The following is a 27,589-nucleotide window of genomic DNA, read 5'->3' on the forward strand; positions in this document are numbered from 1 at the left end:
ATGGCGCAATCTTGGCTCACTGCAACCTCTGCCTCCTGGGTTCAAGTGATTCGCCACCCTCAGCCTCCCAAGTAGCTGGGATTACAGGCGTCTGCCACCATGCTTGGCCAATTTTTGTATTTTTAGTAGAGAAGGGGTTTTGCCATGTTGGCCAGGCTGGTTTAGAACTCATGACCTCAGGTGATCTGCCCACCTCAGCCTCCCAAAGTGCTGGGATTACAGGTATGAGCCACCGCCTCTCACCTGGGTTAAGTCTTGAAAAGTGCTCAGGTTTGTATGTGTCCATGCTGTCATCCACGAAGAAGTTGAATCATCAGAGTTATGAGAAAAGTCCAGCTTTTTGGCAGAATCATAGACCATTAAATTCTGTATTACACTTTAAATGTTTTTGTCCTTTTTTTTTTTTTTTTTTTTGAGGTGGAGTCTTGCTCTGTCACCCAGGCTGGAGTGCGGTGGCACAATCTCGGCTCACTGCAACCTCCACCTCCTGGGTTCAAGCCATTTTGCTGACTCAGCTGCCCAGTAGCTGGGATTACAGGCGCACACCACTGTGCCCAGCTAATTTTTGTATTTTTAGTAGAAATGGGGTTTCACCATGTTGGCCAGGCTGGTCTGGAACTCCTGACCTCATGATCTGCCCACCTCAGCCTCCCAGAGTGCTGGGATTACAGGCGTGGGCCACTGCACCCGGCCTTGTCCATTATTTTTATGGATACATTTTACAAACTCTCAGTAAAACGTAAAAATAGTTACTCCTTTACTGGCCTATAAGTATTCTTTGCAGCTATAGGTATTCTCTGCTAAATCTTGCAAACAAATAAGCATTCTCCCCTCCTCTCCCCTCCTCCTTCCTTTTGCCTGTTTGGCCTTTGGTATCACATTTACTTAAAGCAAGGTTCTTATCCAGTCATTCCATCAATAAAAGTGAGTGCTGATTTATATGCCAAATCAGCTGCGTTAAATGCTCACACGTCATTTGGGAATGAAATAGTTTTTGCTTTTGTGAAATTACATTCTAGTACTCCTGTAAGTATATGAAAAATAGTTTGGTTCTCTTGTACCTTTTCATATTTGAATTTTTATAGAGAACAGATGTTTTATATAATTAGCAAAAACTTTATTTTGGGAAATGTTTTCTTGAATATGAAATAACAGTGTTAAATGCATTGTTAAAGTTTAATAGTCATTTGTTTTAAACATGCTTCCTAAAGGTAGTTTTTGAAGGAAGGAGATGTGGGAGGAGCAAAGAAAAGATATGAAAGAGTTATTGTAGGAAGTTTGATTGCTGACTCACTGGAAAGTTATTGAGATGCCTGTGCCCATTGAGATTGACAACTGTGGATGTAAAATAACATCCATCTGCATGAGTGCATGCATTCTTTTCTCCTACAAAGTGGGAACTACATGGAGGGACAAGGGAATTTTGCAAAGGAATGTTTGGGGCCAATGAATAGGGCATGACAGCATCAGTGAATTAGACATCTTTATGAAATTGAATTCTTGCAGTGAAGCAAGTAAGAAAAGGAGGTTGTAGTTGGAAAATGGAATGTTCAAATTAGTGATTTTGAAGGTGGTGCAGGTTCTGCTGGAAAAGGTCTAGGATGTGGCCCATGGAGTGGGTAGCTGAGGGGGAAAGTAATGATGAGGAGTTAAGTTGGAGCCTGTATGGCCAAGGCAGGTACTAAAACTTTACCTCAGTGAATGACAGGATGACCTAGAAGATGGGCTGTCCAGTACTATAGCCACTAGTTCTGTGTGGATATTGAGAACTTGAAATGTGGTTAGTCCTAATTAAGATCTGCTGTAAGTGTAAAACGTACTGGATTTCGAAGACAGTATGAAATAAATAATGGAAAATATCTCATTAATAATTGATATTGATTGTATGTTGAAATAATATTTTAGGCTTATTGGATTAAGTAAATATATATCATTAAAATTAATTTTACCTACTTGTAAGTTTTTGAAATAGAAATGTGGTCTCACTATGTTGGCCAGGCTGGTCTTGAGCTCCTGGGCTCAAGTGATCGTCCTATCTCAGCCTCTGAAAGTATTAGGATTACAGGTGTGAGCCACCATGCCTGGCCTTTTTACTTTTTAAAATGTGGCTAGTAGCACGTTTAAAATTACGTATGTGTCTCAACATTTGCAGCTGACATCGTATTTCCTTTGGACAGCACTTTTCTAGAGATATTACTGCCCATAAGTAGAATGGGGATTAGGTGGGAGGACAATTGTAGGGGTCTGTAGAACCCAGTGTCAGAATCCTTTGGGAGAGGGAGTAGACGTTGAGGCTTATTTTTCATTGAGTTCCTGGTGCTTTCTCTTCTGCTGTTCTTTGTGCTTGGAATTAATGACCTTCTTTTCACCCCCGCCCCCCACCCCTGCCTCCCTCCACGGAGTGGCTAACCTCAGGGAGTTTGCTTCATTCCTGTTTTCTTTTTCTTTTTTTTTTTTTTTTTTTTGATGGAGTCTCACTGTGTCGCCCAGGCTAGAGTGCAGTGGCATGATCTTGACTCACTGCAACATTTGCCCCCCAGGTTTAAGCAGTTCTCTGCCTCAGCCTCCTGAGTAGCTGGGATTACAGGCGTGTGCCACCACACCTGGCTAATTTTTTGTATTTTTAGCAGAGATGGGGTTTCACCATCTTGGCCAGGCTGGTCTTGAACTCCTGACCTTGTGATCTACCTGCCTTGGCCTCCCAAAGTGCTGGGATTACAGGCATGAGCCATTGCGCCGGGCCAGCTTCATTGTTTTGAGGAGAATAATGATAAATGATAATAGAAAGCAATACCAACAAAACAACCATGTAAATCTAAGTAGTTAACAATGTATTCATAAGAGGAAGAGGTCACTTCTGGCTAAGCTTATTTCAAACTGGGCCTTAGAAGAGTTTTGGAAGTTGGTGGCCAGGCACAGTGGCTCACACCTATAACCCCAGCACTTTGGGAAGCTGAGGTGGGGCGGAACACTTGAGGCCTGGAGTTCGAGACCAGCTTGGCCAACTCTACAAAAAACAAAAATTAGCCATGGGGAGCAATGTGAATCTGTAGTCGCAGCTACTTGGGAGGCTGAGTTGGGAGGGCTGCTTGAGCCTGGGAGGTCAAGGCTGCAGTGAGCCATGATCATGCTACTGCATTCCAACCTAGGTGACAGAGTGAGACCCTGTCTTTAATAAAAGAAAATTTAAAAAGGGGATTTTAAAGGTAGTAAAGGATTACTGGGATATTTTTTGAAGCAGGGGGAACAGCATGAGCAAAGGTAATGAGGAGAGAAAACACTGAGGTATGTTTGCAGAACAGCTACTAGGTCCACATGTGGATATCTGTGTAAAAGAGTTATGGGAAGTTGGGGCCAGATTGTTACGAGAATTTTCCACTTTGAAACTATGTGAGTCTGAAACTGTGTTGAATGCTATAAAGCAAAGGGACAGAATTCTGTAAGAACATTAACCAGGAAACCTGACTGAGTTAGTGTACTCAAAGAAGACTTCCCTGTTTCTGAATCATCTGAACTACAGACTTCCTCCACATTCAAGTCTTTTCAAATCTTCTTAATGTTATGCCTTCCTTTCCTTCTTGGTTGTTACCATCAATATTTCAGACTCTTGTAGTGTCAATTTGGTATTCATAAAACAGCCTCTAAATTGGTCTATCTTACATCCCCTTTCAAATTATTTACTCTTCATTTAGATTGATTTTTTTATATGTCTGTTTCCTCCCTTTAACATTTTCTGCAGTTGAAAGTGTTTTTATAACTTCTTATTCTTTGTAGGATTAAGTATAAACTTCAGTTTAGCCCTTAAAACTAAAACATTATTGTTTGAACACTAATTGCTGAGTTTGGATGCCAGTATGCTCAGTAGGCACTGGGCACATTTATATAATGTCCTTATTTGTGAGAGGTTACATGTATAATTTCTAATAGGTTTGCATTACCAATATGGTTTGTAATAATTAACAGGTGCCAAACCGTTGTTCCTCATATTTATTGACGATGAACAAGACAGTCTCTATAGACAGAGCATATATTTTGGATCAAGAATTGACAAGTAAACAGGGCCTTTCTACATATGGCATGAGAGTGGTAAACTGAGTTAAAGAGGAGAGCACATAAAAGGGTAAATTTTTTTAATGTTAGTAGTGGATTAAGGAAAATATCCCAAAGGTTGTGACATCAGAGTTGAGAACTGAATGAGTTGGAGTTAGCTAGTAAAAGGCTGGGATGGGAGAGGGGAGGAGAAGAGCTTCCTGGAAGATGGAGAGTTGGTTAAAAGATTGATTACGGTTGTCATGCTAAGGAGTTGGGACCTCTGAGTGCAGTAGGTGATCATGGAAAAGTTTAAGCACAAGTGTGACATCATTAGATTTATATTTTAGAATGATCACTGGCAATAGTGAGGAGAATGACTTGGAGAGGATAATATTGGAGGCAGGGAGAAAAGTTAAGAGTCTCTTGCAGACTCTGAATTAGAGTGGTAATAGGGACTAAGACATTTTAAGGTGTTAAGATTGACAGGACTTAGTAAATAGATTGGATGTGAACAAGAAGATGGTGTAGCAGCTTCTGGCATTGATGGGTGATTAGGTGGATGGAAGGTTTGGAGAGAGTTGATGTGTTAGGTTTGAGTATGTTGAGTTGATGACTCCTGGGACATAAAGGAGAGGTGTTTAGTAGATATGGATTTGGAGTTTAGGAGACCGAGGTTAGGCTGGAAATAAAGATTTGGATATTGTTAATTTAGAGATGGCGTTTTGAAGTTACGAGTGAATGAGATCACTCAGGAAGACAGCTGAATGAAAGCAGGATTGCTTTAGACTTAGGATTCAGTGATACTGTTTCTCTTCTGTCATAGAGTTTATCTCTACTTTTTTTTTCCTTTTTTAAAAAATAAATTAATTTTTTTAATTTTAATTTTTATTTTTAGACAGGGTCATGCTCTTTCACCCAGGCTAGAGGCTTGATCTGCTGGGCTCGAGCCATCCTCCCACCTCAGCCTCCTGAGTAGCCTCCCAAAGTGCTGGGATTACAGGAAGTAAAGTAACTTTTATTTTTAACTTTTAAGAACATTGACTGCATTGAGTAGTTGGAGAAGTACTCTGGAATTTGATTAGGTATATGTTCAAGGAATGGTATTAAGAATGAGTTTTCAGTAATTGTTCTTTTTGACTGATTATGATAAACTCATATTTTATTTCACTTTCTAATGTCCACAAAAGATAGAAGACTTTTTCTAAAAAAAACCATAACCACAGATCATTTCTTCTTTTGGCTAGTTTATGAATTGTCCTTTAGACATGGACAGTTAAACTTTTTTTTCTTTTTGACAGAGTAAGTTGTAGATAGCTAAACTTTGTTTTTCTATTTTTGTGCATTTTAAAAAAATTGGTTCTTATCTGTAACTTTACTATTCTTTTTTTTTTTTTTCTTTTTGCTTTTTTGGTTAATGTTCTGGATATGTTAAAATGGATGCTAAAAAGTATAGTCTGGGTTTTTGGCCTCAGAGTTTTGTGAGTAGCTCATTTTCCTTCTCTTCCATAAATTTCAGGAAGAATGTGTAATATTTTTTCATGGGCCTCACCTTTAATAGGTATTTTTATGCACATTAATGGAATTTTTGAAAGAAAATAAAAACATTTTCTTTCTTTCTTTTTGTTTTTTTTTTTTTTTTTTTTTTGAGGCAGAGTCTCTCTGTTTCACCCAGGCTGGAGTGAAGTGGAGTGAAGCTCACTGCAACCTCTGCGCCCACCCAGCCCCCCGCCCCCCGCCCCGGGTTTGAGCAATTCTCCTGCCTCAGCCTCCTGAGTAGCTGGAATTACAGGTGCCCACCACCACACCCGGCCAATTTTTGTATTTTTAGTAGAGACGGGGTTTCACCGTGTTGGCCAGGCTGGTCTCGACCTCCTGACCTAAGGCGATCTGCCCACCTCGGCTTCCCAAAGTGCTGGGATTATAGGCGTGAGCCACCGTGCCCAGCCAAAACATTTTTTTAAACTTGCTTTTGCTACTGTAGTAACTTTGTAAATGTTACTTTAAATCATAAAACTTAAATTTTAATCATAATAATCTGTTCTGAAGATAATGATCATAATGATCTCTAAGTTTTATGGAAAGTTAGCAGTTTTACTTTACATAGACTAAAGGATGCTTTTGTTGTAAAATTGTTTCTCTTATCTATAACTAGTAGAATAATTAAGTGAAAGTGTTCCATTCTGTGTAGAAAAGAAAGGGTTGCTATCATTAATAGGCTTCTGATGGAATTTTAAAAAATATTTAGGCAAGCTGTCATTGCAAGACTTGAATAACTTTTTGCTGTAACCTATTTTTTTTTTAAGACGACGGAGTTTTTCTCTGTCGTGCAGGCTGGAGTGCAGTGATGCGATCTCTGCTCACTACAACCTCGGCCCCCCGGTGTTCAAGTTATTTTCCTGCTTCAGTCTCCTGAGTAGCTGGGATTACAGGTGCCCACCACCATGCCTGGTTAATTTTTATGTTTTTAGTGGAGACAGGGTTTCACCATGTTGGCCGGACTGGTCTTGAACTCCTGGCCTCAGGTGATCTGCCTGCCGTGGCCTCCCAAAGTATTGAGATTACAGGTGTGAGCCACCGTGCCTGGCCACCTAGGACTTTTAGAACTTTTGTGTACATCTTTTTAAAAACTTGTTTCTGTCTAAAACTTATCAGTCAGGACTGAAATATGATAACCTTAATTTTCTTGTGCCCTCTGGAAGATGTTTATTTTTACCTTAAGATAGGGGAATCAGGCTGGGTGCGATGGCTCACACCTGTAATCCCAGCACTTTGGGAGACCGAGGTGGGTGGATCATGAGGTCAGGAGATTGAGACCATCCTGGCTAACACAGTGAAACCCTGTCTCTACTAAAAATACAAAAAATTAGCTGAGCGTGGTGACATGCACCTGTAGTCCCAGCTACTTGGGAGGCTGAGGCAGGAGAATCGCTTGAACCCAGGAGGCACAGGTTGCTGAGATCGTGCCATTGCACTCCAGCCTGGGCGACAGAGTGAGACTCTGTCTCATAAAAACAAAGAACAACAACAAAAAAGACTGGGGAATCCTAGGAGAAAAGAGCATCCTAGGAGAAAAGGGAATCCTTAAGAAAAGAGACATCTTAATCGCAAATATTGAATAATCTTATTTGTAGCCTTAAATTTTATTGTTACTTGGAGGAGAATCTCTTATGATATTCTCAGGGCCCTAGAGAGTTGACATTGTCATATTCCAAGTTCTTAAGGATGACTTGGGTGAATATTTAAGGTCACAATTCTCAGATTTTATATATGGCACAGAACTGGAAAGGGTGTATTAAGATGATGAAGAGGAATTCATATCATCTGTTGGGCACTTACTTGGTGTCATTAACTATACTTGCATAGGGGATATGGAAATAAGTATTTATCCTTGAAAAACTCAAAGTCTATGAGAGGACATAAACTGGAAAATCAATGATATACCGCATTTTGTGATAATTGTACGATAGAGGGGTATAGGAAACAGTTTTTCAAAAGGGATTTGAAAGGCTGGAATGAAGAGCTGAAAAATATGAAGTTTAGTGGCATGAAACGTTAAGTTCTACTTTTAAATTAACAAAAATTGTATTCGAGGATAAGGTGGTTTGACTTTATACTGTAGCCGTTTATGTGAAAAAGATAGAGTAACGGTTTTAGTTAACATAAGCAACAGGATGATGTGGATGCAGCCCCCTCCCTGCTGAAACGAAAGAATAACACATATCATACATCCCCTCTTGTCCAAATAAAACAAACCTAAAATGTGAATGACTTTTTAGGTTATATTGGTAAAAATATGTTCATATTAGGAGGGATAGTAATACTGCTGTGTTTGGGACTAGTCACACCATATCTAGATTATTTCATTCACTTCTGAGTACTATGAACTGCAGAATGCTTGAGAAGGATCAGGAGTGGGAAGGGGTCTAGCTAGTTGAAGGAAAGGAGTCCTTTTAACACATTTTAAGCATTTTAAGAGTCGATTCTGATATACCAAGAGAACGAAATTTTAGAACCATTGGTCAGACTTTAAAGGGAACTTTCAATTCCTGCCCCAATTTCACTAATGGGGCAGCTTTTAAAGGTTGTGAACTCTTAGAAGTGTTATAGCAGAGGCTGGGGGACCATCAGTCAAGAAAGTTGGAGTAAAACTTCATATATTAGATGGAGTTTTAGACAAGAAGAAGATCTTTAAGTTCATTTATGATACTCTGTTACTGTTATTTCCAAAAACATTTTCATACTATCTGATAGTGTCTCTAGTTGTTATTACTGTGTAGCATTGTGTGACGGTTGGCATTTGCCTTTTGAGTCTGAGCTCCATCCACTACTTGCTAGCTCTGTTACCATCAGTAGGTTACAACTGTTACTCTGAAATAGTTCTGTACCATCCCTCTAGGACTTTTCCTTAATCTCTGTTCTAGGACCCAGACTGAAGCTGTAATTTAGACTGTTTAGTTTAGAGGATGCATTCTTCTCACTTTTTGTTTTGTTAATACATGTTTCTTCTTTTAGGCTTTTCAGCTTTCTCTCAGATAGGGTATACTGTTTCTTTCATTGCCTTTTGTTTTATCTGAAACTTAGATCATCTAATTGCAAATGCAGTGTTTTGTTTGTTTTGGTAAGGGGACAGTTAGGAAAGAATAATCATCTTTTAGAATTTAATAGACTTAAAACTTCTTAAAGCCCTACTTAGTATTTTTAAATTCTAGATTTTATTTGAAAAGTGAATGATATTGTTCTCATGATCAAGTACAGTCTAATTTTTAAAAGACCTACCTGTTTGTAGAATATTGAACATGGCCTGTAGTGTCTCTTTGCAGTATTTCTTGGTCCTGTCTCCTATATTTCCACTGCACAGTTCCTTCTTACCTTACATGTAGATAAATCCTGCTCGTTGCCGTATCTTTTAGCTAGAAGGTTTATTTCTTAGTTTTTTTCTCATTTCAGCCATCCTATTGGTGGTTACTTCAGTAACTTCCTTAAGCACTATTTCAGTTACATCTTTACTGCCTCTAAAATATGCATGTATTCCACTGCCTGCTCACATTATACTGTATGAATTCCTTGACTGTCATTTAGTGCCCCCGTCACCCATTTCCTGTCCCTCAGTTTAACATATACTCAGCCCTGGCTGAGCTTGTGATAAGACGTTGTATTAGTTAGTTGTGAGCTCTGGAGTCAGGTCAGATTTGAGCCCTATCTCCATCACATATTCACTGTGTGATTTTAGATGTAATGTCAGTTTTCTTATCTATACAGTGAGAAAAATAATACTCTGTCTTGTGGGTTCATGTGAGGATTAAATAAGATAATCATGCTTATTAGTATGTTACTGGTACATTATAAGTATTTAATATATATTATGTTTTGTCATTTTTACTCTGTCAACTCATGTAAATGACACTAAAAGTTATGGTTGAAAACATTGCTAATATAGAAAGATTTCACTAACTATATGGATTGTATTTCTTCAACTATAGAAGAGTAGAAGAATGAGAAGAAAATTTCATTTAATACAGTTACAATGTTGAATTCTGAAATTTTAAGGAACCCTGAGAACTTCTAGTTAATCCCTCATTTTTTTTTTTTTTTTTTTTTTTTGAAGTGAGAAAGCAGAACCTGTAAGATTGTAATTTGGTAAATTAGTGGCCATGAATCCAAATTCTGTATATGCCAGTACCATTATATTGTATTGTACATTTACTCAGCATATTTTAGGTATTCAGTAACCTTTGAGAATTGAATTAATATGATGATTACGCGTGTTTCTGAAGACTAGTTTATTTCTATGTATTCGTTGTTCCTTTCTTCTCTTCCTATGCATACTCATTTAGGGCCTGTGCATGGATCCAAAAAGCATTTATTGAACATCTGTGTTCAGAGCAGCCTTTTTCTTAAATAAGAGCCATATTTTCCCACCTCTGCGTAAGAAGTTTGGCAATGTGTTAGGAATTTACACTCTAAATTTTAAAATTAAACTAAGTCCTTAAAAATTTTTTTTCCTTTTTTCTTTTTGAGACAGTGTCTCACTCTGTTGCCTAGACTGGAGTTCAGTGGTGTGATCACAGCTTACCACAGCCTCGAACTCCTGGGCTCAAGGGATCCTGCTGCTTCAGCCTCCTGAATTGCTGGGTCTGTAGGTGTGTGCCACCAATGGGCCTGGCTAATTTTTTTTTTTTTTTTTTTTTTTAAGTACAGATGAGGTCTTGCTGTGTTGCCCAGGCTAGTCTCAAACTCCTGGGCTCAAGTGATCCTCCTGCCTCAGCCTCCCACAGTGCTAGGATTACAGGTGTGAGCCACCACACCTGGCCTAAACTTTTTCTTTTTAGGAAAAATATTATACTCCAATGTTACAATGTTCTGAGTTGGATTTGTTATTTTTATTTTTATTTTTTTTTTTTTTTTGAGACGGAGTCTCACGCTGTTGCCCAGGCTGGAGTGCAGTGGCGCGATCTCGGCTCACGGCAAGCTCCGCCTCCCGGGTTCCCGCCATTCTCCTGCCTCAGCCTCCTGAGTAGCTGGGACTACAGGCGCCCGCCACTGCGCCCGGCTAATTTTTTGTGTTTTTAGTAGAGACGGGGTTTCACTGTGGTCTCGATCTCCTGACCTTGTGATCCGCCCGCCTCGGCCTCCCAAAGTGCTGGGATTACAGGCTTGAGCCACCGCGCCCGGCTATTTTTTGAGGCGGAGTTTTGCTCTTGTTGCCCAGGCTGGAATACAGTGGTGCGATCTCAGCTCACTGCAACCTCCACCTCCTGGGCTCAAGCGATTCTCCTGCCTCAGCCTCCCAAGTAGCTGGTATTAACAGGCATTTGCCACCATGCCCGGCTAATTTTGTATTTTTAGTAGAGAGAGGGTTTCACTATGTTGCTCAGACTGGTCTTGAACTCCTGACTTCAAGTGATCTGCCCGCCTTGGCCTCCCAAAGTGCTGGGATTACAGACGTGGGCCTGTATTTTTTAATGTTTTTGTCGTCGTCGTTGTTGTTCAGGTTATCGTCCAGAAGGAACTTTTTTAAGGATAAAAGTTTCGTGAAATGTGGTAGTACGTAAATAAGGATGATGTTTAAATTATCTAACAAAAATTGAAGCCATGGTGCACCATTTCAACGGTGTTTATACTTTGTTTAAAGGAGAATGGAATCTCTATTTATGTATAATTGCAATATTTTGTCACTTTGTGGGACCTCAGTGCAGCCAATAAGATGGACCTGGAGAGGTGGAAGATAACTAGAGGAGTAGGCACTACCGGTCATTTTCCAGTTATCTTATGCTGTGAAATAAATAAAAGATGAGAAATTAGGTGAAACAAGATTATGGAGAAGTATGTAACCAACCTGATTTGCTGCTTTGAATAGAAACTGTCTAACTAGGTTTTCTGCTTGAATGAGGCGTTGTTGACAGATTGCTAATAGCTGCTTATTAAGAATTTCTAATGAGGAGATTTAGTAGTCATCCAAAAGTAAGCCCCATTAAATGAAGAATCTGAAAATAATAAAATACTTTTGTTGTGTGCAAGATTTAATGTGTGCAGTTATAGAATTTGTGATTATTCATTTGCTTTTGTGGATAAAAGGCAAAAGTATAAATGAAATATTATGACATTATTAAATGCCTATTTTGTCTGTCTTCAGAATTCATTCTGGTTTACAATTCATTATAAATTGATACCAGATAAAGACTCATAATATAGAGTCTGCTTTATGACTAATCCCGTAAACCACTGCAGTGGGATGTGTGAACAAGAGTAATTATGTTGTTCAACAAGAAATACCTAATTCTTATCCACAGTGTAGACATAACCTTCAATAATGGAAGGTCACAGCTAATGATACAATAAAACCAGCACTTTCTGTTCAGTTGCAAAAGCCTGTTTGCTTTTTAACATTTTTTGAGTATTATTGTATTTATCTTTCTCAAAACATGGCCCCTGCCTCTGTGTAGTTGGGACAGAGTTTGCATACATATGTATGTATGTTTTTGCAAAGTTTTACATATCTGAAAAAGGGATTGAGTAAAATATTATTGTCTTGAATGGTGAGGACTTCCCATTCCCCACTACTCTGCCCTTAGAACACTAGAAGCCAGCCTTATACTGCCAAAGCAGGAGATTGGATTGTTCCTCTTTGTCAAAAGTGATCAGACAAAAGGAAGCAAAGGGAATCCAAACAAAATAGCCAGGTTATTGCTCAGTTATTCTAGATGAAGTACCCTGGTCTGCTCACTCACATAGATTTTCCAATCATCTTTTTAGTATCTTACTCTTTTTTTTTTTTTTTTTTTTTTTTTTTGAGACGGAGTCTCGCTCTGTCGCCCAGGCTAGAGTGCAGTGGCCGGATCTCAGCTCACTGCAAGCTCCGCCTCCCGGGTTTACGCCATTCTCCTGCCTTAGCCTCCCGAGTAGCTGGGATTACAGGGGCCCGCCACCTCGCCCGGCTAGTTTTTTGTATTTTTTAGTAGAGACGGGGTTTCACCGGGTTAGCCAGGATGGTCTCGATCTCCTGACCTTGTGATCCACCCGTCTCGGCCTCCCAAAGTGCTGGAATTACAGGCTTGAGCCACCGCGCCCGGCCGTATCTTACTCTTAAATATGTATGCACAGCCCAGGATTGCCTCTCATTTAAGGAAAGCTTCCGGCATGAAAGACAGAGACCAATGTAGGGAGAAGAAGAAAACAACATCAACACCCAATTTATATTCTCAAAAAAGAAAAATAACAAAATGTAGAGGAAAAAGAAAAGAGAAATATACAGAAAATTAAGAGTTCATGGAAATTAAAAATTTAATATAAGTGTTAGGAGATAAAATTGAGGAAAATCCCAGAAGATAGAGCTAAAACACAAGAGATGTAAAAATGCACAAGGAAAAAGAAAACAGAGTAAAGGAAAATTAGATAATCAGTCTAGGAAGACCAGTGTCTGAATAATAAGTATATAAGAAAGAGAATGCAAAGACATGGAAGGAAGATTATTGTAAGAAAACTTCCCAGAACTGAAGGACATACATCTCTAAGTTTAAAAGACTTGACAGTTATCAGTTTATGCAGTTAAAAAAAAGAAAAGACCAACCCCAAGGCACAACATTGTAAAATTTCAGAACACATTAAGACAAGCTTCTGTGATTCCAGATGGGCATATATAGTTGACCATGAAGGATTATGGGTCAGATTGGTACTAGGCTTCTTAACACTGGAAGCCAGAAAACAATAAGGAAAGGCCTTCAAAATATTGACAGAACATGATTTCCTGCCCAGAACTCTGTACTGAGCCAAACTCAGTAGTAAGGGTAAATGAAGATTTTAAAAATACAATGCAAGGAATAAAAACATCGTGCCCCCTTTCTCAGAAAGCTGCTGGAGGAAATACCCCACAAAAAAAGAGAAAACCGAGAAAGGGGAAGTAGTGGGATAAGGAAACGGGATCCAGTATAAAAGAGAGACAAGGGAATTCCCGGGATAAGCTAAAGGGAAATTCCATGACCATAATTGTGTACCAGGCCTAGAGAGCCTACAGTCCAAATTGGAACACGGTGGAGGGCTACAGGAAAGAAATTAAAACTGATTTACCTGATATATTTGAATATATTGAGAAGAAAGTTAATACTTTTAGCTGTTTGCAGATGAATTAGCAGTAGGTACCTAGAAACCTAAGCAAATGGAAAAATCGTGTAATTATTAACTGTAAGGAAAGGAAAGTTATACAGAAAAGGAAGAGTAATCATGATGTACTTTTGACTCAGCTGTGAATATTATTTACAGCCATAGTAATAATGTAAGTACTGACAATTGGTTCAACCAAAAATTATGATAGAAAGATGAGGGAGAAAAGATGTAACAGAACTAAACCATTGTATTTTATAATAGAAAGTCAGTAAAGTCCTCAAAGAAAAAATTAAACAGCTGCATAGACCTACTACATAGAATATAGAGAAAAAAATGCCAGAAGAACTAGCTAAAAAGACTTGAAAGTGGTTGCCTCAGGGATTTGAAAATTGTGGGGTATGTTAAAGGGGGAAGGAACTGCTGTTTTTCTTGTACAACTGTTTGGTTTTTTAAATTGTGTTCATGTCTGTCAGATTAAAAAAATTAGTTTTAAGAGGTTGCTCCTTACAGAATGCTCTTGTGTTCAAAATATATACCGTTCTGAGGCATTCTAAATCCCCTAGGATTCTGAGAACTCTATCAATTGCGGACGTAGAGTCAGCAGAATGCTATGAAATTGCTGAGGAAGTAATGATTTCTAATAGTACTAGTGGTTGATGTAATCCTTACTTGTAAATATTCATTTTGTTGTAGTGCTAACAAATGGAGATTTTTAAACACCTTAAATAAATTCAGATTAAAATATATTTCATTTCAACATCTCAAATGTATTAGTGTTTAGTTTTCTTCAGTGTTGTCAACACTTTTCATTGTGAATTGACTGCTTTATGCTTCTTTGCAGCTTTTCTGTTGAAAGATGCTTCAGCGTTTCCCGCCCGCTTCTTTTATTTCATTTTTAAAAATACTGCATGCTTATCACAGTCCTTAAGAGTATGCAACAGCTGTTCCAATAATAGCAATAGATACCACCTGATTTTTCATTATACCTGATTATAGGTTGCAATGGTTAATTTGAATCCACACACATTCTTTTCTTATCTTAATCACCTGTTTTTAAAAGCCAAAATGTTGAAGCTTGAAATGGAGATTGAGTTACATAAATGGAGATTAAGTTAAATAAATTAATCTTCAAATAGGTTTTTCTGTTTTCCAGTTAAAAGGCATGTGGTTCGTGTCCTCTTAAAGTCAGCATACTATAGCGTGAAAGAAAGCACAGTAGGAGTAGAACCAGTTGCATGACATTCAACAAGTTTCTTCACCTAAGTCTTATTTTCCCACCTGAAAAGCGAGAACAGTACCTGCCTGATAATTATGACAATTGATGATGAATCCTGTAAAAAAACCAAAAACACCCAGTTACTCAGGAGACCGAGGCAGGATCACCTGAGCCTAGACGTTTGAACAGTCTGGGCAACATAGCAAGATCCTGTCTCTTAACAAACAAAACTAAAAAGCTTGGCTTGCTGATCGCAGCTACTATTTGAGTACCTACTATGTACCAAGTATTGTTATTACTGCTGCTATGCTTTGTTTCAGAGAGAGAAAAAATATAATTGAGGGGCTCTCAAGTTTATTGTTGTGTCATAAGCTTTTTTTGGATCGTCAAGCAAGAGATTATATGAGAAATGTCAACATATTCTTCTACAAAAATAGGAAAATAATATATCTGCATTGCATCTAAATCTTTGTAGCTGTAGAATAAAGTCAAAAGCTGCCGTCAATGCAGAGTTTACAGTAGTCACTGAGTTTTGCTGGTTTGTTTTTGATTTAGGATAATGGAGTTGAAATAGTTCTCTTTAAAATTTGTACCTTTTTTCCCTGTAAAATGCAGTACATTTGACCCATGCCAACTTAAATTTATTTTTAACCTCTAATCCTTGAAGTTTCATGTTATTTATTTAAAAGCAGTTTACTTATTAATAGTACATTTCTGTTTGAAGTCCCTGTTCCTTTTTAAATAATAAAAGTCTTTAGAAGTATTTTGTACTCTTTTGGTGAGTAGGGAGAAATTGATATCCTGCTGATATTATAGTTAGTAATTATTTACAATCTTTGATAACATCTAAAAAGAGAAACATTTCTAAGATATGGGTAGCATTTGTTTTTAAGGTTTACATTATATCTTTGTATGCCTCTACAGAACATGAATTTGAGCGTTCATTTGGATAAGTTATCACTCTAGATGCTACCTCCCACCCTTTCTTCTGGTCTCCTTTCTTGTTTGTTCATTTGTTTGTTCATTCATTCATTCATTGTGCAGGCATTTGAAGAGTTTCCACTATAAGGCCCTAGTCTTAGAAGCTGAGGGTAATGTGGTTGTGTACCATGGAGAACCCTGGGTTGGTTATAGAATCACTTGTATAAACAGAAAATTACAGTAAAGCAAGATAAATGCTAAAATACAGATACGAAAAGTGGCCAGTAAAAATAGAGTAAAAATCATCCTACCAGGTCTAATGGGCAAAGGCTAACAAAAGCTGAACCTTGAGGAAAGAGTTTTCCAAGCCAGAGAAGTAGAGGAAGGACTTGTATTTCTTTGATTAACCAGCTGTGTTGCTTATAAAGCTCTTTATATACTTTTCTCCTCAGTATTTTAGTTTTTGCTTAATAGTTTTGCCACTTACAAAGAATTGGCTGGTGTCATCATCGTGAGTGGTGGTGAGTTAGGGAAGGCAGCATAGCTTTTGTGTATTTGGTATGAGGTGAAGGAATCAGTTGGGGAAATAGCAAATGGTAAGCTTACATGTGTCTTTTTATCCTAATACTCCCTGTCAGTGGTGATGCAGTCTTTTAGGATTCTGCTAATAGCTGTGTGATCTTGGGTAAGTGATTTCTTCTCTTTGGATTCCATTTTCCACCACTTTAAAATGGGAGGATTGGTATTAGATGGGCATTTCCTATTAGTAGGTGGGGAAAAAGGAGAAACAGTGACCAAATAAGTTTGTGAACATAGGTAAACAAAGTTAAATAGATTTCTTTACTGCAGCCTCATACATTATGGCATATGAATTGGATTGCTGGACTTCTAACTTGGCCATGCAAGTTAAGTGAGAGTCAGTAATATGAGTCCAGCTCTGTCTTTTTCCTAATGGTTTAGTGGAAAGAGCATGGGCTTTAGAATCAGACATATCTGGGTTTGAATCCTGAGTACTCCTTAGTAGCTTTATGGCTTTATAAATTATCTAACCTTTCTGAACTTGTCTCCTCATATGTAAATCAGGCAGGATAATGCCCTGGGGAGTTGTAAAGATTATGACATTCCATATGAAAATATCAAATCGAGTATCTGATATATAATTGGTCACAAAAGGTATAACTTAAGTCTACAAATTCCAGAGTTAGTATAGAATGTAACACTTGATAATAGCTATTGATATCCTGGCTACATCTGGTGTTTGAGGTGGACTGTTTGTTGTTTCATATATACTTATAATTTTCCCCAAGAAAACAAAATATTCTTGAGGGCACATCATTATGTTTTACCGTCTACATAGCATTCGACATTCTCCTGGAGACTCAATAAGTGCTTGATAAATACCTGACAGTTTCATCAAAACAGTGGAATAAAGTGAGGTGTGGTTTTCCCTGGTGTATAGTTTATCCTATATCTCTTATAACCAAGGGTAGAAGTCAATTTATGAATAATAATTTTAAATTTTTTTGGTTACTTATGTTAAATGATTAAATTTGAAGTTTGAAATAATTAGGATTATAAGTGAACTGGCATTTATTTACTTAAGTAAACCATAGGAAGGGGGTTATAATAAAGTGTCATTTAATAGTGTAAATTATGTTATTGGAATACTAATGTTTTACATTTTGTTTTTTCTCTAAGCAAATGGTTATGAGCCTTAGAGTTTCTGAACTCCAAGTACTGTTGGGCTACGCTGGGAGGAACAAGCACGGACGCAAACACGAACTTCTCACAAAAGCCCTGCATTTGCTAAAGGCTGGCTGTAGTCCTGCTGTACAAATGAAAATTAAGGAACTCTATAGGCGGCGGTTCCCGCAGAAAATCATGACGCCTGCAGACTTGTCCATCCCCAACGTACATTCAAGTCCTATGCCAGCAACTTTGTCTCCATCTACCATTCCACAGCTCACTTACGATGGTCACCCTGCATCATCGCCATTACTCCCTGTTTCTCTTCTGGGACCTAAACATGAACTGGAACTCCCACATCTTACATCAGCTCTTCACCCAGTCCATCCGGATATAAAACTTCAAAAATTACCATTTTATGATTTACTGGATGAACTGATAAAACCCACCAGTCTAGGTAAGATTATTGTATGATGGTATTTGGTTACTTTTGCAGGATGAATTTTCATTTTAGACTTTTACTTTGACCCAGTTTATTATTCATAATGAAATTTTCATTTGATAGTAACAGCTGGATAATAATGAAGATCTTTCAAATTTAGATAAAATCAAATATATAAAAGCTATCTTTCAGAGGAAAAAAGGTAGTAAGTATATTGATGGTTACTGACACAGTAAATATTAAAAAGTTTCAAGAATATAAACTTCCAAAGAGGAGTCTTTTAGAAGATTGATTACTATTTTACAATATCTCTTATAAATTAGAAAATTAAAAGCGAGTAAGTCACTACAAGTCTCTGATTAGTTCTTAATTTTCAGGGATTGATGATCTCTAAAACAAGTCACTTACTAGTTTTGATTATTTAAATGAGTGAATGGTTTTAATGATTGTAAAAGGAGACTTGAGCTTTGATGTGTGTGGTAGTTAAATTTCAGCTGATTTTTTTCAAGTGGAGAAGTGCATGCTTTATAAGCATGCACATGCACACTCTTGATTACAGTTATATAATATAAATGCTTGAAATTTATTTTGCTGTGTTGTTACATCATTTGATTTGTAGTCTAGCATATAGAATTCAATATATTAACTTGTAATTTTAATTGGTATAATGCTACCTTATTTACTTAATGTAGAATAAAACTCAACTGTTGTGACCTCTGACGCCTTTGGTGTAATATATTTAAAATATCAGACTTCTAAATGCTGGTTTGTTGGCATACTATGGCTGGCAAGCTAAATCCAGTCTGTGACCTGTTTTTGTGTGATTCTGAGCTAAGAAATCTGAAAAATATTCCTAAAGAGTTATTAAAAAAAAAAAAAAAGAAAGAAAAACAAAGAATATGTACAGAGACCATCTGTGCCCGCAAAGCGCAAAATATTTACCCGTATAGTGAAAGCTTGTGAATCCCTGTTACAAATCATTGAATGTTTCAGTTTGGGGGATTGGCAAGTGTTGAGAACATTTTTTGCGAATTTTTGAGAACATTTTGAAAATGTTTTACTGAAATTCTATGTTTGAAATATGAGGTGTTTGTTCTTAATTATATGTAGCAGAATTTACCTGAGTACATGAAGATTATAGGAATCATTTGAAACAACATGAGTTTTGTATCACATTATTTCATTTTTTAAGTGGCCATAATAAGAAAACATTTTTTGAGAATCTACTGTATGCTTATAAAACTGATACATGCTCATTGTAAAAAATGGAATTGCCAAAGTCCCTTCCTTGTTAGCTGTTTAGTGTGTATGCATATATAGTACAAGCAAGTTGTTTCTTGTTTTTTTACAGAAGGAATCATATACATAGTATTGTTTAACTTCCCTTTTTTCCCCTTAATAATATATCATAAGCATCTTTTCTTGTCTGTCTGATATATATATCTATCTATCTCCCATTTTAAATTAAAGGCCATATCTGTATCTATCTATATATCTCTATATATGGTCTGTATGTGTACATATATGTATGTGTACATATGTGTTATGTATTGATCAGTTGATGAAAACGTTGTGACCAGGGGCTTGCAGGAACCTAACCTTATACTTCCCCTAGTAGCAGCAATTATATATTCACAAATTCAGTGTTTGTGGTGATTTTATAGAACATAACTGTCACAAATAACAATAATTGACGGATAATTTGATTTGAATGCCAGTTTCCATGAATAAATCTGCTGTTTGTGGTATGTATTCACAGAAAGTCACCAAATGAATAGGTGGTGTAGAATTGCTTAGTGGTATGTAAATAGATTTTCAGTATCTCATTGTTATAGAATTAAAAACAGACCAATTTGAATATGCATAAAAAGATCTCACCAGAAAGTAATCTGTGGAAGTTTATTGGCTCAATAAATATTTGTTGCAGGGGAATGCTTAGTGAATGTGAAAAATATTTATTGAAAAAAGGTTTTATGTAATTAGTCTTCAGGGTTTATTTAGACTGAGTATATTTTAAGGCTCTGTTTTTACAGATTCTTTAACATTATTAAGACTTTTTCTGTAAATGAAGTGGCTACATTTGTCACAGAACTTAGTTTCCTAAATGATTATTTTTGCCAGTGGTTCATTTGTTTTAAATCTTTTAGAAAACCATGTTTTCTGAAAAATTTAATAGCTTCCAGCATTCTCTTTCTTTCTAAACATACATACATTTAAAATCAAGTTTTTAAGAACATAGTTTCGAACACCAGCTGGCTAGTTGATCACAGCTATCACTGAGTCCAGAATGGGACAGGCACATTTAGTTTTTCATTTTTTCCCTTCTGTTGTGGTCTTAAGCACCAGATTTAAAGAAATTTTAAGATGTTCAAATGTAAACTGAATGTTTTCATGCATGGTTTGTATTTCTAACTAAAATGGAAACAGTAGTTCTGATAATTCCCATTTTTTTAGATAATTCTCGTTCATTCTTACAATCATTTTGTTATTTCTTTAAATCAATTAAAAATAATTCTAAGGCCTTTATTTTGGAGCCATAATTAAAGTATTCTTTTCATTGTCCATAATTAACTGTAAGAATTGAGAGGTGAAGTAAAAGGTTGTTGTAAAGTAAGATATTTAATTTATTGTTTACTTTTGCCTGTCATTATCTCAATTCTGTTTTTTTCTATGAGGCTTATTTCAGATGCTCTTTTTCTTTAACCTTTTTCATTTATCTTTCTAGGCTTTCCTCCTTTCATCTGTATATTTCTTCCACAGCCAGAATCAATTTCACTTTCTCCACATGCTCTCATAACATTTATTTTTTATTTTTATTTTTAATTTTTTGAAACAGAGCCCCACTCTGTAGCCCAGGCTGGAGTGCAGTGGCACAATCTGGGCTCACTGCAACCTCCGCCCCACTGGGTTCAAGCGATTCTCATGCCTCATCCTCCCATGTGGCTGGGACGTACAGGCACGTGCTACCATGCCCAGCTAATTTTTTATTTTTAGTAGAGATAGGGTTTCACCATGCTGGCCAGGCTGGTCTTGAACTCCTTAGTTGATCCGCCCACCTCTGCCTCCCAAAGTTCTAGGATTACAGGTGTGAGCCACTGCTCCCGGCCTCATAACATTTATTTTTAAAATTTTATTTTATTTTATTTTATTTTATTATTTGAGACAGGGTCTTGCTCTGTTGCCCAGGCTGGAGCACAGTGGTGCAATCTCAGCTCACTGCAACCTCTGTCTTTCGGGCTGAAACAATTCTCCCACCTCAGCCTCCCCGGTAGCTGAGACTACAGACGTGTGCCACTATACCTGGCTAATTTTAGTATATTTAGTAGAGACAGGGTCTCATCGTGTCGCCCAGGCTGGTCTTGAACTCCTAGACTCAAGTGATCTTCTCACCTTGGCCTCATTCTCACCACACCCAACTTGAATATTTTATTATCATTATTTATTTGTTTGTTTGTTTGTTTATTTATTTTTTGAGACAGATCTCGCTCTGTCACCCAGGCTAGAATGCGGTGGTGAGATCTTGGTTTGCTGTGGCCTTAACCTCCCAGGCTCATGCAGTTTTCCCACCTTAGCCTCCCAAGTAGTTGAGACCACAGGTGTGTGCCACCACACCTGGCTAATTTTTGTTTTTATTTTTTGTAGAGATGAGGTCTCATCATGTTGCCCAGTCTGTCATAACACTTAATTTACCTCTTATTAAGTGTTTTTGTTTTGTTAAAAATGATAAGGCTTCTGAGGCATTTATCTATAAATCCCCATAATAGCTAGATATGAACCTGTTACATGGTTGTTGTTCAGTAAACATTTATTAGCTCTTCAACTAGTTTTAATGCAATAGATGGAATCTTTTATTTCATTTTAATTCAGTGGATTTTAACCATTTTACCTTGCAAACACAGCTGAGCCATACCACACTGTCTCATTACAAACAGTGGCTATGATAGGGATGGGAAATAGAGTAGGGAAAAATGGTATTCTTCCTCTTATTGCCCTATCCTGTCATCTGTTAGGTTAATTGATGTCTTTGAAATTTAATATACTTAATTACAATTTTTTTCCGCTAATTACAAAAATGTCGTGTTTGATGTAGAATCCACAGAAATTATGTGCTTACTTTACAGATAAACTTTAAAAATACTTCTGTGGTGTTCCATTTGTTAGTCATTTATGGGGGGGGGTGTGTGTGTGTGTGTGTGTGTGTATTTCTGGATTCATTTTGAAGGAGAGGAGACCCTCACTAGCTTATTTAACCCGGCAGCTGCATATATGAGGGATCCATATAAATAATGGAAGAAAATTTTAATTTTGATAGTATGTTGAGCACCTGTGTTAAGGGGTTTTTTGAAATACCTTATTGCTTAGTGTGCCAATATTGGTGTTGATGAGCTATGAAATGTACATAATTATGAAAATATAAAGGAAAAATAATTTTGGATTAAAATATCTTGTCCATTCAGGGACAAGATAATTATTTGATATTTCCTCTCAATCTTTTAATAATACCTAATCATTCAAAATAGTTTATAATATTGTTTATAGCTATTGTTTAAATTGGCTTTGTTAGAACATAATGGCAAAAACAGAATACTTTCATGGTGAACAAAATAATAGTTCTTTAGGATACAGTATTTGATTTGAATCAGACTTAAGTATAAACAAATCTATTAATAGATTTATATTTGTTACTCGTTTAGCTATTTATATCTTCCTTGACTCAGGTAAATTTTCAAATAGAAAATACATTTTTAACATAGTGCTTTTAAATATTTTTAATATTTTTACTTATTTCAAAGGCCAACATGTATAGAACAGACAGCTTTGCATTCATTCATTTGGTCTACAGATACTACTCTGGTTATGTCCTAGTAAATCCATCATAAATTGAAAATATCCTAAGACAGAAATGCACTTAATACACTTAACCTACCAAACATGATGGGTTAGCTTAACTTACCTTAAATGTGCCTAAAACACTTACATTAGCCGACATAACATCTAACACAAGTCCTGTTTCATAATTAAGTATTGAATAGCTCATGTAATTTATTGAATATCGTACTGAAGTGAAAAACAGAATGGTTTTGTTACCAACAGAATGGTTGTGTAGGTACTCGAAGTAATTTCTACTGAACACCTATTGTTTTCCTACCACCGTAAAGTCGGAAAATTGTTAAGTCAGCCATCTGTAGTCATCTAAAAGTATGGTGACTCATCTTGTTTGCTTTATATCAGATTGAAGTCAAATTTTACCTTCTCAGGTGATGTCTTTTCAAGTTTTTAAAGATCTTAGGCAGTATATCTGAATAAGTTCCCATCATATGTATTTATTGAAGTTTTTAAAGTTTTTAAAGATCTTAGGCAGTATATCTGAGTAAGTTCCCATCATATGTATTTATGGATTAGAGATTTATCATTGATTGGTATGAGGCATAATAATTATTGACTATGAGTGTTATTTTATTTTATTTTATTTTCCGAGATGGTCTTGCTCTGTTGCCCAGGCTAGAGTGCAGTGGCACGTTCTTGGCTCACTGCAACGTCAGCTTCCTGGCTCAAGCGATCCTCCCACCTCGCCTCCTGAGTAGCTGGGACGACAGGCAGGAATGACCATGCCCGGCTCATTTGTGTATTTTTTGTAGAGATGGAGTTTCGCCATGTTGGCCAGGCTTGTCTTGAACTTCTGATCTCAAAGCAGTCCACCAACCTCAGCCTCCCAAAGTTCTAGGATTACAGGTGTGAGCCACCGCACCCAGCTGACTACGAGTGTTATTTCTAATGTTCTAATTCAGTGTTGTTCTACTTGATTACTGAAGGATAAAATACGTCCTTGATGTGGTCTGAATGTGTCCCTCTCAAATTCATATGTTGAAATCTAATTCCCAGTGCAATAGTATTAAGAGGTGGGGCCTTTAGCAGGTGATTAGGTAATGTCACAGTCCTTATGGATGAGATTAACGGCTCTTATAAAAGAGGCTCCAAGGAACTTGTTTGCCCCCTTTCACCCTGTGAGGACACAGCTAAAAGGTGCTGTCTATGAGGAACAGGCCTCACCAGACACAAAATCTGCAGATGCCTTTGTCTTGGACTTCCCAGCTTCCAGAACTGTGAGAAATAAATTTCTGTTGTTTATAAATTATCCAGTCTGAGGTATTTTGTTATAGCTGCCCGAATGGATTAAGATACTCCTTTTAGCCAATCTAGTTGAAACCAGTAGTGAATTGATTAAAAAAAAAAAGATACATAAGTTAAACATCTTGCTTTAATGTATATTTATTTGCCAGTCTTTGATGTAGGTCAAGGCCTTTTCTTTGAGACTGATGACTTCCCAGATTTAGATTATAGCAAGATGATTTAAAGGCTTTTATGAAGATAAAATTTGAGTATAGAATCTGTTGCGAATGGGGAAAAATCTTTTATAGTTGTCTTCAATGGCATTTTTTAAAAAGCAACTTGGCTTTATCAGGTTTTTCCAGAGCATTTAACTTAGTTTTCATGAAAACAGCAACTTTCTTTTTACAGCGTTTTAGCAGTTTTTGTAATATTTAATTCAGTTTTGTAATTACAATTACCAGTGCAACTAACATAAGCAAGTTTGAGAATAAACCTCTGGTTCTTGGTAAGCACACGACATGGTGTGAGCAGAATTGTGCAGAAGCACTGTAGAGTTGTCAACTGGCCACAAGCAGTTAGCTTGGTAGGGCATTGGTCTGGATGTTCTATAAAGGGAATGGAGAGCATCAGTTAATCATAGTATCGGTTAAGAGGGCTTCTACTGAATTTCTTTTGCGCCATTCTTCTTAAACTCCCCGAAGGCATTGAAATTAGTTCTTTTGTTTTCTTGCCTGAGAATAATTTAAGTAGTTTATTTTGTGGGGGCACAACATGGATAATAATTGTGGTTGCGTTTTAAAAGAAATCATTTAGCTCCCTTTTACCCCTTTGAGAGGGTTATAATGAGGGGAAGGATTGGGAAAAGTAGAGAAGCAAATTAAGTTTTTTATCATACAGTTATATGTTTATAGTCTCTTTTAGAACTTCAGTTTCTTTTCTCATTGAGCACAGTGACAGTAAATAATGAGTACAAAAATGAAATAATTTCCTAGGCATTTTTCCTTAAGTCTCTGTTTTTCACCAAAAATTATTTAAAATTTTGAAATTATCTGTAAAGATCACTGCCTTTTCTTGGTCCTCCTAAATTCTGAAAGTGTCCTAATATTGTTTGGAAAGTGTTTGGATGCTACAGACTGAAGAATCTGAAACATTGAGAAACATTTAAATTGACCACATGGGTGTCCTTCAATTTGTGATTAAACAAACCATGTTTTATTTTTCTCATTTTTAAGCCTGGCTTCTATTAAATTTTGGTGTTCATGAAACAGTCTTTTCCATTAAACACCAAGAATGTCTATTTTCTGGGCTATATATATTTGAATTTTCCAGTGCTCTGTTAAAGGTACAGTTGTTCTTACTTGACATGGGACAGTATACCAATAATTCTGGAGAAGACCTGCAACCTAGATGTGCTGGGTGTGTAGTCTTAGTATTTAAAAAAACTAGATTGACCCTTTTTCCTATTGAAAGTAGAATATTTCTATGTAGATATTTACAACTCTTTTAGGCTTGAGAAGATGTAGAAATAACTTATAGAAAATATTTGAAATATATATATATTTATGTAAACTCGGGTTTTGCTTTAGGAAAAAAGGGAACAGGTGCTTTAACACTCCTAAATAGTTAAAATGATCCATCATGTTTTGTGCAGTGCGGGTAAGGTTTCTGCTATGTCTTAATAACATTGGTTACCAGTGTTTTCTGCCAAGGGCTCCTCTGACATTGGATTATATTTCACAGTTTTCTTCTTTTCTCATTTTTTATAATTGAGTTTCCCTTTTTCCACATGCCTAATAGCCAGTGCCTGGAGATCAGGTGATGCAAATTCAAGGACGCAGGCTCTGATAAGTATTAGAAAGAGCATTCAAAGGTTTTGTGATTCATTCTACTCTGCTTTTTTTTTTTTTTTTTTGAGACGGAGTCTCGCTCTGTCGCCCAGGCTGGAGTGCAGTGGCGCGATCTCGGCTCACTGTAAGCTTCGCCTCCTGGATTCACGCCATTCTCCTGCCTCAGCCTCCTGAGTAGCTGGGACTACAGGCGCCCGCCACTACGCCCGGCTAATTTTTTGTATTTTTAGTAGAGACGGGGTTTCATCGTGTTAGTCAGGATGGTCTCGATCTCCTGACCTCGTGATCCACCCGCCTCGGCCGCCCAGAGTGCTGGGATTACAGGCATGAGCCACCGCGCCCAGCCTCTACTCTGCTTTTAAAATAATTCAGCACAAGCTGTGCTCCTCTATACTTGAATTTTGGGAAATCAAGAGCACTAATTTTTCTGTAGGTGGGTTTCTTTGGAAATTTTTCTTCCTAATTGGCAGCCTGGTTTCTGACCTTCAAAACGAAATCTAACACTTACCTGCTAAGTCGTACATTCCTTTGTAGATAATATTCTATCTCTTTATCTGGTGATTTTAATGTAATAGTCTTGTTTGTATAGTTGTCATGGGGTAGGTAGGATAATGTTAACAAAGGGAGAATCTAATTTTGGGGGATCATTTTTTTCTTTCTTTCTTTTTTCTATTTTTTTTTTTTTGAGACGGAGTCTTGCTCTGTCGCCCAGGCTGGAGTGCAGTGGCTGGATCTCAGCTCACTGCAAGCCCCGCCTCCCGGGTTTCCTGCCTCAGCCTCCCAAGTAGCTGGGACTACAGGCGCCCGCCACCTCGCCTGGCTAGTTTTTTGTATTTTTTAGTAGAGACGGGGTTTCACCGTGTTAGCCAGGATGGTCTCGATCTCCTGACCTCATGATCCGCCCGTCTCAGCCTCCCAAAGTGCTGGGATTACAGGCTTGAGCCACTGTGCCCGGCCCTCTTTATTTTTAAAAAGACGTTTTATTGATACAAAGCTGGGTGTTTGGCAAATAATTTTAAGCCATTCTTTTTTTTTTTTTTTTTTTTTTTGGAGACGGAGTCTCACTGTGTCACCCAGGTTGGAGTGCAGTGGTGGGATCTCGGCTCACTGCAACTTCCGCCTCCCAGGTTCAAGTGATTCTCCTGCCTCAGCCTCCCAAGTAGCTGGGACTACAGGTGCCCACTGCCATGCCTGGCTCATTTTTTGTATTTTAGTAGAGACGGAGTTTCACCGTATTGCCCAGGCTGGTCCCGAAATCCTGAGCTAAGGCAGTCTGCCCCCTCGGCCTCCCAAAGTGCTGGGATTCCAGGCGTGAGCCACCATGCCTGGCCCGTTCTTTTTCTTTGCTTCATTCCTGACAGTGCTTGCGGCAGACCCCAATAGCTCTGGGCAGAGATTAGTTATTGTAATTCTTTGGCACTACTCTTGGCTAAATTTATTAAAACTGAAATGTAAGTAAGCTTTAGATGTGCCAAATACGGAGATATTACAGTACAAAAGAAACTGGATGTTGGATGTAGTACTAGAATTAAATCACTTTAAGATAGGTGAAAATAAAAAGCCTGAATCGTTGAAAAACAAATAGTTTATTATCTCTGTATGTCCTTTCAGGATAATCTGCAGTTCCTAGAATTTTATTTAAAATGTTTATTTTGAAACTGTATTTTTGAATAAAAATTGAAGACTGTCCTTTTTCCATTGTGTGATTTGACAGCCTTGTCAGAGATCATTTGA

The 27,589-nt window shown here is 37.4% G+C and overlaps 1 protein-coding gene across 1 annotated transcript in view; it reads left to right on the plus strand.

Annotated features, from left to right (window-relative positions):
* PIAS1 (protein inhibitor of activated STAT 1) overlaps window positions 1–27,589 on the plus strand; it is a 465,384-nt gene that overhangs the window by 338,916 nt on the left and 98,879 nt on the right. The window contains exon 3 of the mRNA XM_050796302.1: window positions 17,468–17,912. Within this exon, the coding sequence (XP_050652259.1) occupies window positions 17,468–17,912 (445 nt within the window). The remainder of the gene's footprint in view (window positions 1–17,467; window positions 17,913–27,589) is intronic.

Source organism: Macaca thibetana, chromosome 7 (assembly GCF_024542745.1).
Source record: "Macaca thibetana thibetana isolate TM-01 chromosome 7, ASM2454274v1, whole genome shotgun sequence".
Classification (NCBI taxonomy): Eukaryota; Metazoa; Chordata; class Mammalia; order Primates; family Cercopithecidae; genus Macaca; species Macaca thibetana.